Below are 12,592 nucleotides of genomic sequence, written 5' to 3'. Positions count from 1 at the left end.
CCTGGCTTACTTCACTTAATATAATTTTTTCCAAGTCTTTCCATTTCTTAACAAATGGGACGATGTCATTCTGATGGAGGCATGGAATTACACTGTGTATATATACCACATTTTCTTGATCCATTCATCTACTGAGGGGCATCTGGGTTGGTTCCATATCTTAGCTATGGTAAATAATTCTGCAATAAACATAGTTGTGCTGGTAGCTTTAGTGTGGCCTTGTTTGTGATCATTTGGGTAAATGCCCCAAAGTGGGAATGCTGGGTCATAGGGGAGTTCTATGTGGAGTCTTTTGAGGAACCTCCATACTGCTTTCCAAAGTGGTTGAACAAGTTTACACTCCAACAATGCAGTAGGGTTCCCTTCTGGCCACATCCCTGGGCTGGAGTCTCACCCACCCCCCTCCACCCACAGAGAGCACAAAAGGCACTGGGATTTGGTTAGAAGAGCATTTAAGAACATAAACCTTTCATTCTAGACTCATTTTAGAGTTACAGAAAAACCTTGAGGATGGAACAGAGTCCCAGTGTGTATTCACTCACTTCCAGTGACGTTCACATCTTCTGTAACCACAGCAAACTTGTGAACATTAGACTTAACCTTGGTGCTCCGTTGTTCCCTAAACTATAGTCTTCATTTGGTCCTCCCCATCTCCCTCTCCCTCCTCCTTCTACTTTTTTCTTCTTCCTCTTCCTCTTCCTCCTTCTTCTTTCCTGTTCCAGGATCCAATTAAGGCATGTGCATATCACGTCTCCTCTTTGGTTGTGATCTGTTGGGATTTCCTTGTTTCTCATGATGTTGACCTTTATGGAGATTCCTCTCAGGTATTTTGTAAAATGTCCCTCAGTTGTCATGAATTCCATCATGTTTTCTTGCAAGCACACAGGGAAAGGGTCTCCAAAGAAGCCAGGCACCATCTCATGAAATCCCAGCAGGAAGTATCATTAGTGGAAGGGAATCACTTTTGCTCTGTCACACTATCTTTGGATGAGGGTCACTAAGTCTTGTCCACATTCCAGGGGAGGGAAATTAAACTCCACTTCCCTGAGAGTGAAGTATTTATATCATTTGAGAGTCCTCTGTATTATAATTCAGTACAATCATTGATTGGCTACTAAGCTTTCCAGCTTGATTTCTGTGTGCTCTGGACATGATCCATGCTCTGTATTATTAGTTGTTGTGGTCATCTTCTTCCTCCTCCTCCTCTCTCTCCTCTTCTTCTCTCTCTTCCCCCTCCAGCCATTTATAATCTCATCATATTTTCACATTGAGAAAATGGTTTTTATGAAGTTGATGTCTTTCCTAAGTTATTATGAGAGGTCTCTTCTTTTTTTATTTGATAGAAAAATTAATTTCTCAAGAAATGCAACTATTTGCATAGTAATTTTATTTCTTCTGCTTTTGTTATATGGAAAATATTTTTATGTTTCAGGTTTTTTTTTCTGCTTTGTGCTGATCCTGGGGCTTGAACTCAGGATCTGGGTGCTATCCCTGAACTTCTTTTTACTCAAGGCTAGTGCTCTACCACTTGAACCACAGCTCCACTTAGTTTTTTTTTTAGTAGTTTATTGGAGATAAGAGTCTTATGACTTTTCTGCCTGGGTGGGCATCAATTGTGATCTTCAGGTCTCAGCATCCTGAGTAGCTAGGATTACAGGTGTGAGCCACCAGTGCCCAGCTCTGATTCCTTTCACACAGGTTTAAGATAATTATAAGCCTTTCCTATTCTTGAGTTATGAAAGAATTCTTCTTTGGCTTCCAGCACTTTTGGTTTCATCTTATCAATTAAATTATTCTTTTTTTGTTTGTGTTTGTCACAGTATAGGGCTGAGCTCAGTGCTTCAAGCTTTTCTTCTCTATTCTGCTCAAGGCTGGTGCTGTAGAACTTGAGTCACAGCATCAATTCCAGTGTTTTTGCTGGTTAACTGGAGATAAGAGTCTCCCAGATTTGTCCCCTTCGGTTGGCGCAAACCACAATCCCCACATCTCAGACTCCTTAGTAGCTAGGATTACAGGCAGGAGCCACTAGCACCTGAAGTATGCATGAAAACTCTCCATGTATGGGATTAAGCTTGGCTGTACCAATATCACTTGTTTATCATGTACTTTAGTCGCTAATTCCAAATGCTAGTTTCATTGTATACTAAATTTCTGCTGATACTTCTATTGAAATCATGATAAATTTATATGCCAACAAATAACATTTTTATAATGTAGAAAGAAATTACGTGTTTAAAATGCTGAATTTTGGCGGGCCCCGGTGGCTCATGCCTGTAATCTTTGTTAATCAGAAGACTGAGATCTGAGGATTATGGTTTGAAGCCAGCCTGGGCAAGAAAGGCTGTGAGACTCATATCTCCAATTAACCACTAAAAAGCCAGAAATGGTGCTGTGACTCAACTGGTAGAACACTAGCCTCGAACAAAAAAGCCATTGCATATAAACAGTACGAGGTTGGGGGGTAGGGAGAGAAAGAGAGAGAGAGGTATGCTATAGTAACATGGCCAACAGAGGAAGAAGAAACAATTAGTGTAGTCAAAAGACATATCTAGAAAATGTTCTTTGGCCCATAGGCCTCTTCTCATGTTTTTTAGCTTTTAAATCTTGGCCCCACCCTTCCACAATAAATATGATAATCTCCCTATTAAACAAACACTTGCCTTGTGGAGAGAAAGGAAATGGAGCCCTTGGGTCTGTGTCTGTTCCCCTCACTCCATCCAAGAAAGACCAATCAACACTTTTGCTTCCATCTGAACAGTAAGTATTGGAAAGGTCTGTGTGTGAGCGTGGAAAGGGCTAGGCCTGGCTTGAAAGGCAGAGCAGCTGGCTATCCATAGACACAGGGCACATGTCATTTCCCCTCCCACTTTGGTATGAACCAATTGGCAGTGCAATTGAGCTACCCGTCTAGCTTGGGCTGTTTTTCCTGGGCTGTGGAAGCAAACATGGACACTGCTTGGGTTTGAATGTCAGCTTCCATTTGCTGGTGTTATGACCTTCATTTTTCTAGGCATCCATCTTCTCAACTGTGAAACAGGCTTGGGAAACTACCCCAACATCCCAGAGCGTCTGTGAGGCCCGAGGGAGTCAACTCACGACAAGAGCATAGAGAAGTACATGGCAGGTGCCAAGAACGCGATCAGCACTTGCCACACCTGTGGTTGGTATAAGGATGGAAGCTTCTCATGGGACCCCAGCTGGCCTTCACTTACAGGAGGAGAAGGGTTACCCAACACCACTGACAATATCCATCACCTACTCCACTGGCAAGTACTGTTACAAGTAGGGGTCCCAAAACATCTTTCTTTCCAAGTGCTAAATAATAAATAGAAAGTACCAGTATCTTCCAACCCCTGGATTCAGGGTTTTTTTTTTTTACTGTTGTTGTTTTGTTGTTTTTGTTTTTTACCAAGACAGGTTTTGGATAGCTGACAATAGCCATATTATCTTTAAAAAAAAAGATATTACCTATTATGTATCTAACATGTACATAGTATCTACATAATACCATGCAGATATGATATTGCATGTTTAGCTTTAAAAACATATTTATGGAAGAGAGTAAACACTCTCCTTTGCAAATAATTCTTACCTCCTACAATTATACAAGCATTACTTTGAGGAAACAGTTTCACCAAGATGGCTACTTAGAGTCATCCACTACACAGTTACAATCTCCTGAGTCTTTTTTAAGCACTTGAAAGGTTACTTTCAGCCAGTTAGAAAATCATGGAATCTATATACATATATAATATACACACAGACACACATCTATACACAAATACACACATCAGTCATTCATAGACATGCTCACACACATAAACATATACACACATAAGCATACCCATATCTGCACATATATACACAGATGCATACAGATACATATTGCAGTACTACGGATTCAACCCAGAAATCTCTATATATATGGTAGGCAAGTACTCCATGTCTGAACTACATTCTCAGCCTTCTTTTTGAGACAGGGTGTAACATTGTAGCCCCTTCTGGCCCCAGACGTGAGACCCTCCTGCCTGTGCCTCTTGGGTTCTGGGATTACAGGTATGAACCTTTGTGGCAGATTGAAATAAATTATTTTTTTAAGTACATTACACTAGGAACTACTCAATAAATCATTTGTAGCAAGCAGGGAGTCTTATAAGACTTCTGTTTTGGTGGCAATAAATTGTTTAGGACTAAGTGTGCACCATTTATCCCAACAACCACTGCTCCATCCCTGATTCGACGCTACAAATATTGTGCACGCACACAAATAAAAGTTCATCCAAGATCTTCTTAATAAGGACTTGTATTTCCTGTGTTCATTGAGATGAAGAGTGTGGCCTTGCCCTCTCTCTTTTCCTAGGAAAGAATCTAGAGCTATAAAAACTACCTAAGTAGCAGGGTGCCAGTGGCTCATGCCTGTAAGCCTAGCTATTCAGGAGGTTGAGCTCTGAGGATCACAGTTCAAAGCCAGCTTGGGCAGGAAAGTCCACGAGACCCTTATCTCCAATTAACCACCAGAAAACCAGAAGTGGTGCTGTAGCTCAAAGCAGTAGAGCACTAGCCTTGAGTGCAAAAGCTCAGGGATAGCAGTCAGACCCTGAGTTTAAACTCCACGACCAACTCAAAAACTACCTGTGTGTATTTGCAATGAACAAATAACTGTAGAAGACTACCTTGTAATAACTGGAGAAGATAATATATACCCTAGTTACACAACCAATCATTGGGTGCATAGATTCTCTTTTGCTTGCTCTAGTGTTGCTATTTGAGGACTGCCCATATCTTTATTGTTCACAGTTTTCCTCCTTATTTAGTCACTGTCCATTGTGTAAATTACAAATAATCTTCCCGGTCTGCTCCTGGCTCTGTAGATTGTAAGCTCCCTGCGGGCAGGGGCTGAGCCTCCTATCCCATTTGTGCTTCCCCAGTGCCTAGCTGGCTGAAGGATAAGGAAGTGCTTACCTTGGAGGAACCGGTAGCCTGGGACACAGTGCTCCTGCATTTGGACTCTGGGTATAGTTGAAGAAATTCAAGCTATAGACACACAGGAAAGACCCTGGAAGCAGAAAATATACAGACTGAAGGATTTCAGATAGGCCCTATCACACAGTTGTAGAAAGCAGACCAGACATTCAATCTGAGGTTGAGTTGGAATGAGTCTCCCTCCCTTCCTCCTTTTCTCCTGTTCTCCTTCCCTCCCTCCTTCTCTTTCTCCCTCTTCCTTCTCTCTCATGCTTTCTCTCTTTCTACAAATCCAGATTTAATGCTAAAAGCTGAGTGTTTGGCACTAACGTAATTTGAAGTTATTTGAAGAAAGTATATTTTGGGAGCTTGATCATTTTAACTTTAGTTTTGAAGATACAGCTTGGAATCTGGCACTCCATATTTCAGGCAGATAAAATTCACAGCAGGTTGTGCCACATGTCCTTAATTTTCCTTTGTTGGTTTATAATATGAATCTGAACGGTGGGCTCACAGCAAGGGTCTGGCTGTATTTGTGTTGCACACAAATGCTTCTGAGAACGAGTTGAGACTACTCTGTTACTCAATGAATTTGGGCAATCTAATTCAGAGAATCTGATTATAAGCATTCCAGCCCAAAGCCATTGGGCTTTAAGTGTCTGCTCTTCCCTTTTAAGGCCTCCACAGAAGCCAGAGAAAACACCTGCAGAGAAGACTGGGTTCTAGAAAAGCCCGACAGACCTGAATGAAATGGCACAAGCTCCTAATTAAAACACACACACACACACACACACACACACACACACACACACACACACACACGGCCTTCACCACCCAGGAAGAGGCAGCTGCAAGCAGGGAGAGTTGGAAGCCTTCTAGAGACTGCAGTGCTGGGTAACTTATCCATCCGGGTCCCTCCAAATTGCTGGGCCACGGGGGTGTGAAGGGAGTGTGGGCTGGTCCCTCGGTGCCTACCGCTGGTGTTGGCAAAGAGCTGAATCTCTTCCAAGGTGTCCAGTTGCTCTTCGGGACAGCTGGAGACGCAGAGGGCAGTGGAGGCAAGCCTCCTGCCTTGGACTGCCACGTCGCAGGAATTCATGAAGAACACGTGTCTGAGGAGATGGGTGGGAGAGAGGCTTGTCTCAAGGCATGGGCTCCAATTGATCTGAAGTGGTGCTTCAGATCTGTGTCAGGCTGCCTCAGTGTCACTGGGTATCTGTGATACCAGCCCAGGGGCAGCTACAGAGTTGGGCAGCTTGTGACCTGTACTCAAATGTTCCCACTCTGGCTGGGTGTGGTGGCGCACACCTGTGGTTCCAGCTACCCAGAAGGCCATAGCCAGCTGGGGCAAAAGTTACTTGTGACACCTTTTTGTGAAAGAAAAATTAAAGGAGAAGGGACGAGGTAATGGTTCAAGAGCTAGAGTGCTTGCCAAAGCTCCTGACCTAGTATTCACAAGGAAAATACCTTTATTAGGTTTGACCTTTTGGTGGGGTAGAGAGCAGGAGATGATCTGAGAAAGTCACCAGGAAGAGAGGCCTTGGCCAAACAACCCAGGGGCTATAGATACGCATGTATAAGCAGCCCAACAGAATCCTGGCTGAGCAGCATCACTTCCAATAGGGTCCAGAGATACTCCAAGAACAGAGACACAGGGAAGGAAGGAAGAAAGGAGGGGCCGAGGCTGGGAAGTGGCTCAAGAGCCACGACCTTCAGGTGACCTTCCTGTCACCCAGCTGCTGGGTGAATGGTGCCACAGAACCAGGCTGCTGGTTGGCATTCAGGGCTTATGGGCTGGCACTGGTAGCTCTCAGCTACTGGTCCAGTGCTCATCCTGGTTGCTGACACCACAGGAATAGCCCAGCCAGTCCCTGTAGGCTACTGCTATGGGCGGAACCTTCGTGAGTGTGAGGAGCTAGCAGCCATTCTCTCCCCACTGGGAAGGGAAGGAAGGTAGACCGTCCAAGAGGAGAGGAGAAAACAGATTTCCTGACTGATTTGTAAGTTTGTATTTTGTTCAAAAAGTTAAGACATTGGGGCTGGGAAGGTGGCTCAGTGGTAGAGCGCTTGTCTTGCATGCATGAGGCCCTGGGTTCGATTCCTCAGCACCACATAAGCAAAAAGAAAAAAGCTGGAAATGGTGCTGTGGCTCAAGTGGTAGAGCACTAGCCTTGAGCTGAAGAGCTGAGGGACAGCGCCCAGGCCTAGAGTTCAGGCCCCATGACCGGACCCCCTACCCCCAGAAAAAAAGTTAAGACATTATAGCTGGGTGTCCAGTGGCTCATGCCTGTAATCCCAGCTACTTGGGAGGCTGAGATCTGAGGATCATGGTTTGAAGCCTGCTTGGGCAGGAAAGTCATGAGACTTTATTTTTTTTTGGTTGTGGGGCTTGAACTCTGGGCCTGGGCGCTGTCCCTCAGCTCTTCAGCCCAAGGCAAGAGCTCTATCACTTGAGCCACAGCGCCACTTCCGGTTTTTTTGTGGTTAATTGGAGATAAGAGTTACACGGCTTTTCCTGCCCAGGCTGGTTTTGAACTGTGATACACAGATCTCAGCCTCCTGAGTAGCTAGGATTACAGGTGTGAGCCACCATATTTCCCAATAAACTACTTAGTATAGTCTGGAAGTGGCTCAAGTGGTAGAGCACTAGCCTTGAGCCAAAAAAGCACAGGGACAGCACCCAGGCCCTGAGTTCAAGTCCCAGGACTGGCACATGTGTCTGCACATATGCACACACACTCACACACACACACACACACTCACACACACACACACACACACACACACACACACCATTAAACAAGAATAGCTCATTCTTCTTTCTCTCCCCAACCCCATGCCAGGGCTTGCTTTCTATTTCCATTTTCTTGTCTATAGAAGTGGATCCACATTAGTCCTTGTGATTTGGATATACTACCAATAGTAATGGAAACAATGTATTCTCTCAGTGGTTCATTAAAACAACCTTGTGAAAAGGATATGATGACCTGGCGGCTCACACCTGTCATCCTAGCTACTCAGGAGGCTGAGATCTGAGGATCACGGTTCAAAGCCAGCCCAAGCAAGAATGTCTGTGAGACTCCTACCTCCAACTAACCACCAGGAAATCCAAAGTGAAGCTGTGGCTCAAAGTGGTAGAGTGTTAGTCCTGAGTACCCAGGACCTGAGTTCAAGCCCCATGACCTCTGATCTCACAGCTGAAAAGTCACTGAGGCTTGAATCTGAACCCAGGACTGGCTGATTCTATAAACACAACTGAACCTCCCTTCCGCTCAAGGCCTCCTTATGAGATGCGCTAACAGGATTTCAAACAGGAAAACCACTTCCAGGCTCTGGATTTACACCAAGTTTTGAACACGGCCTCTCTGTAGGTGGGAGACCATTCAGACACTTACTTCTTGAGGGTCATGTCCCGCCCAGAGAGGGGGGCTCCATCCACCGGGGAGTTCTTCTTGCCGCACACGTTACCAAAGCTGTCGTAGCCGAAAAGGAGTCTTCCTGCGGCTCCAGCTGTCACCGAGTAGCCCATGATGAACACCTAGCCAAACACAGGGGGTCAAAGGCTGGTCACAGGGCGAACAGCACACCCCCCCCCCATCTCCCCAGACGTGCTGATGGGAAATGAACCAGGAAAGAAACGAGTCTCTCCAGCTAAGATTGAATCTCAGTTCAAACACATCTGTTCCAGCAATGTGCACCACCAGGCCCTATGCCCATATTGAGTTGCTCCCTCCCTTTCCTCCTTCCTTCTTTTCTTCCTTCCTTTTCTTTCTTTCCTTCCATCCCTATAGTCCTTCTTTCCTTTTCTGTCCTCCTTCCCTCTTCCTTCTTTCTTCTTCCTTTTTTGTTTTGCTGGTTCTGGGGCTTGAACTTAGGGCCCAGGCGCTCACTGTCCCTGAGCTCTACCACTTGGAGCCACAAATCCATTTCCAGCTTCTTGATAGTTAACTGGAGATAAGAGTCTCACAGACTTTTCTGCTTGGGCTGGCATTGAACTAATCCTCAGATCTCAGCCTCCTGAGTAGTTAGGATTACACGTGTGAGCCACTGTGCCTGGCAAAAACAACCAATTGACAGTGTATAGAATAGCACTCAGGGGGCAGGGAAGGTGGCTCAGTGCTTGCCTTGCATGTATAAGGCCCTGGGTTTGATTCCTCAGCACCACATAAGCAGAAAAAGCCGGAAGTGATGCTGTGGCTCAAGTGGTAGAGCACTAGCCTTGAGCTGAAGAGCTGAGGGACAGCGCCCAGGCCCAGAGTTCAGGCCCCACAACTGACAGAAAAAAATTAAAAAGAATAGCTTGGTGCTGACATGTTCATTGCAGTCCATCATCCAATAACATATGATATGCCTTTAATAATGTATACTTGTTATATATAATATGTATATCAATATATAATATATCAATAGTGCTATCTTTGCATCGTCTGTATTCATAACAGAAATTAAAATTTTTTTTCAAATGCCCAGTGTGTGTAGCAGAGACTCTTGTTTTTGGGGGACAAAGTGCTGAACAAATCCCAGTCCCTGTCTTAAGTTGGGAGCTGGCCTGTCTCCTCCAGGCCTCCTGGAGAAGGAGGTTCCTCTGCGCTCCGCCTGACTTTAGAGAGTGGTCGCTGCTCCTTACTTGAAGGCTGTGTGGTGAGTGGGATTTCCTAGGAGCCCCAGTGGCAGACATGCTGTGCTGACCCTGTCCTGCTGTGGCCGCCTCCTTGGAGCACGTGACCTGCGGGCTTCAGGGTAGGTTAGCCTTGTGTCTCTGGCCAGCTCTCCAGGGATCTCCTCACGAAGTGACATTTTCCATACATCACCATTCTGTACTAAATATCTCCTTTGGAAAACTTGAGGAATGGGAAGGTTTCAGTGGGAGGAAGGTAGGTTTTCCTGAGTCCTTACCACACGGTTATTACTGGAAACCATTATTTCTCTGACTGTCAAACAAGCAAGGGTGCTGGGCGTCGGTGGCTCATGCCTGTAACTCTAGCTATTCAGCAGGCTGAGATCTGAGGATCACAGTTCAAAGCCAAAGTCCCTGAGACTCTTCTGTCCAATTAACCACCAGAAAAACTGGAAGTGGCACTGTGGCTCAAAGTGATCGAGCACCAGCCTTAAGTGAAAAAGCTCAGAAACAGCACCCAGGCTCTGAGTTCAAGCCACGTGACTGACAAACCAACCAACCGAAGCAAGGGCAATTTCATATAAGAGGTGACACCCGAGATGCATGTCCCAGAGTGACATGGCCACCAGGAAGGAAAATGGAGGTTGGAAGAGGATTACTAGGGAGGTAAGTTGAGGCAGAGGTGGTTCGGAGTTTGAGGCTTTCTGCTCTATGCGTTAGATGCAAATATAAGCACAGGCTGGTGCTCTTTCTATTTGGACACCCCGGCTCACAGTTCTAGCAATTTCCCTAGCGTTTTCAGCACTAACTGGTCACAGCCCCACCAATGGCAGGATGTCCATTACAAGATCAGAAGTGCAGCAGTGGAGACACAGGAAATGCTTTGTTCTGCGCATCGTGGAAACATCACGGGAGGCTCACAACGAGAACCAATGAATGGCTCAGAAAGAACTCAGGTTATTGCAAAGCAGTGAAGACGATGAGTGTAATTGTAATTGTAAAGCTCTCTCCAGTTCCAGGCCATGTCCCCGCTGGGCCTCAACCCCCCAGGCCATGAAGGCAAGCCATGCACCCAGCTTCAGGCAGGCAAGTGACAACCACCAAGTGACAAGAACAGCTCCAGGCCAAAGCTGCACGCACTGGGCAGGACAGCCACTCCACGCACGTGTGCCACAGCACACACAAACAGCCAGGCCCCTGTGGGCAGGCAGGGCAGCAAGATGTGTGGCAGGTGCCCCGCACCTCCTCCGGGATGGTTCTGAAAGGCCACAGCTGGAGCTGCACTAGCAAAACCCAGCATGCCTTTCGGTCCTGGACTGTCACAACCACATCTGTCTGTGCCAAGCCAGTCCGGGACATCAGCAGGTGCCTTTGCCACTGGGAAAGGATGAACGTATAGGTAGGTGAGGCTACTCCACCACGGCCATCACTCTCTGGTGGTGATTATCAGGCTTCATGAATTAATCATTGACCATGTGGCAAACAGCCGGAACCAGGCCTAGATGGTTTTATAAATGTGGCCTTTGAAAAAAGGCTGAGTGAACATGTCTGCTGTACCCACAGCCCTCATATAAAGATGAAATGAGTCAGGATTCGGCTTCCACAGCCATTCAGGACCGAGTGGGCTGCAGGACCCCAGGGAGCTGGGAGCACACGCAGAGCTAGTTCAACCTGTTTTACCACAGAGCACGCGCGTGCAGCTCGCCTCAAATAAAAGCTGTCCGCTCTGAGCTGGCCTTTGTTAGAGATCGGCAGAAGTTGGAGGGATGTTTGACCTAGGGGTGTGGCAGAGGGTAAATGAACTTCCACTCAGATAGCTCAGATAATGAGAGAATTCACATGGGCCCCTCGAACTACTAACAATCCCCGGAACCTCTCCTAACAGAGCAAGGGCTTAGTCAGGAAACTTTGGCCCGCAGCAAGAACAGTCTCTCCAGTTAAGCCAAAGGGAAGACAGACCACACCAGAATTCTCTAGGGCTGCCAGGGCGAAGGGGGGCCGGGAGGGCTGGCGTGTGGCTCAGGTCTAGAAGCTCATTTCTTCAGGAGGTGGAGATTGGAAGGATGGAGATTTGAGGCCAGCCTTGAGAAGTTGTTTTTTCTTCTCCATATCATCTCAATTAACAAGGCACAAAAGTTAGTTGTTCCTTGCCATACCAGCTACAACAAAGAGGGGAGGGAGGGAAGGGGGGGGGGAGACAGGCTACAAGCAAAGGGAATGAAATTAAGCCAGCTAAGGGCAGAAAGGAAAAACCTTATTTGCAAGACAACTTAAAATAAAAAAGAAAAGAAAAGAAAAAAAAAAAAAACCAAGACTGGGGCTGGAACTTAAGTGCAAATTGCATGGTTGGCAAGCTCCAGGTTGGGAGTTCAAACCCTAGTATTACCAAAATAGATAAGACAGACAGACAGACAGACAGACAGAGAAAATATTCCCAGGGACTAGCTTTTCTGAGTGAATGGCAGAAGTTTTGTATCACAAACTTAGAGCGATGGACATTTGAGACTTGAGACCACGCACACACACTCACACACACGCACACACACTTACCAGACCAGTCCAAAAGAGAAAGAACAGGACCAGCCATGCCGTGTCCGTGCATTTCCGATAAAGCTGGGGTCGCCAGGCCGGCGGCCTGGGAGTTCTCTCAGCAGGAACCTTCCAGAAAGAAAGAAAGTGCAGGTTGAGAAAAAGTCCCGATCTGCAGGAAAACGGCTCAGGGAGGGAGCTGGGGGTCCCCCGGTCCGGGCAGGTGTGGGGGTCCGCACCTGGGACCCCCACACCCGAGGCCCCGCCCCCGGCCGGCGGCTCCCCGCACACCTGCGGGGGGGGCAGGCAGGTGCAGGTGCGGAGGGCGCAGCCCCTGTCCTCACCTCGCCCCCACCCCCCCTCCCCCGCCACGACCTCGCGGCCAGATTACAGGTGCTCACCTCGTACTCGGCGCCCAGACACTGCATGGTGCGCCCCGCGGCGGGCTGGGGGGCTCCGGGACGCGGTGTCCGGGCGGGCGGG

The 12,592-nt window shown here is 47.0% G+C and overlaps 1 protein-coding gene across 1 annotated transcript in view; it reads right to left on the bottom strand.

Annotated features, from left to right (window-relative positions):
* The window catches only part of Slc44a3 (solute carrier family 44, member 3), a 59,398-nt gene extending 46,828 nt beyond the window's left edge, over positions 1-12,570 (bottom strand). Inside the window, exons 1-5 of the mRNA XM_013018240.1 lie at positions 12,511-12,570; positions 12,131-12,238; positions 8,358-8,500; positions 5,938-6,074; positions 4,963-5,056 (exon numbers count right to left, since the gene is read on the bottom strand). Coding sequence (XP_012873694.1) covers positions 4,963-5,056; positions 5,938-6,074; positions 8,358-8,500; positions 12,131-12,238; positions 12,511-12,537 — 509 coding nt within the window. The 5' untranslated portion in view covers positions 12,538-12,570. The remainder of the gene's footprint in view (positions 1-4,962; positions 5,057-5,937; positions 6,075-8,357; positions 8,501-12,130; positions 12,239-12,510) is intronic.
* Positions 12,571-12,592: the final 22 nt, after the last annotated feature.

The sequence above is a fragment of the Dipodomys ordii genome, unplaced genomic scaffold (assembly GCF_000151885.1).
Source record: "Dipodomys ordii isolate 6190 unplaced genomic scaffold, Dord_2.0 Scaffold39, whole genome shotgun sequence".
NCBI classification, from domain to species: domain Eukaryota; kingdom Metazoa; phylum Chordata; class Mammalia; order Rodentia; family Heteromyidae; genus Dipodomys; species Dipodomys ordii.
The sequence above is the reverse complement of the archived record's forward strand: the minus strand, read 5'-3'. Positions and strand labels throughout refer to the sequence as shown.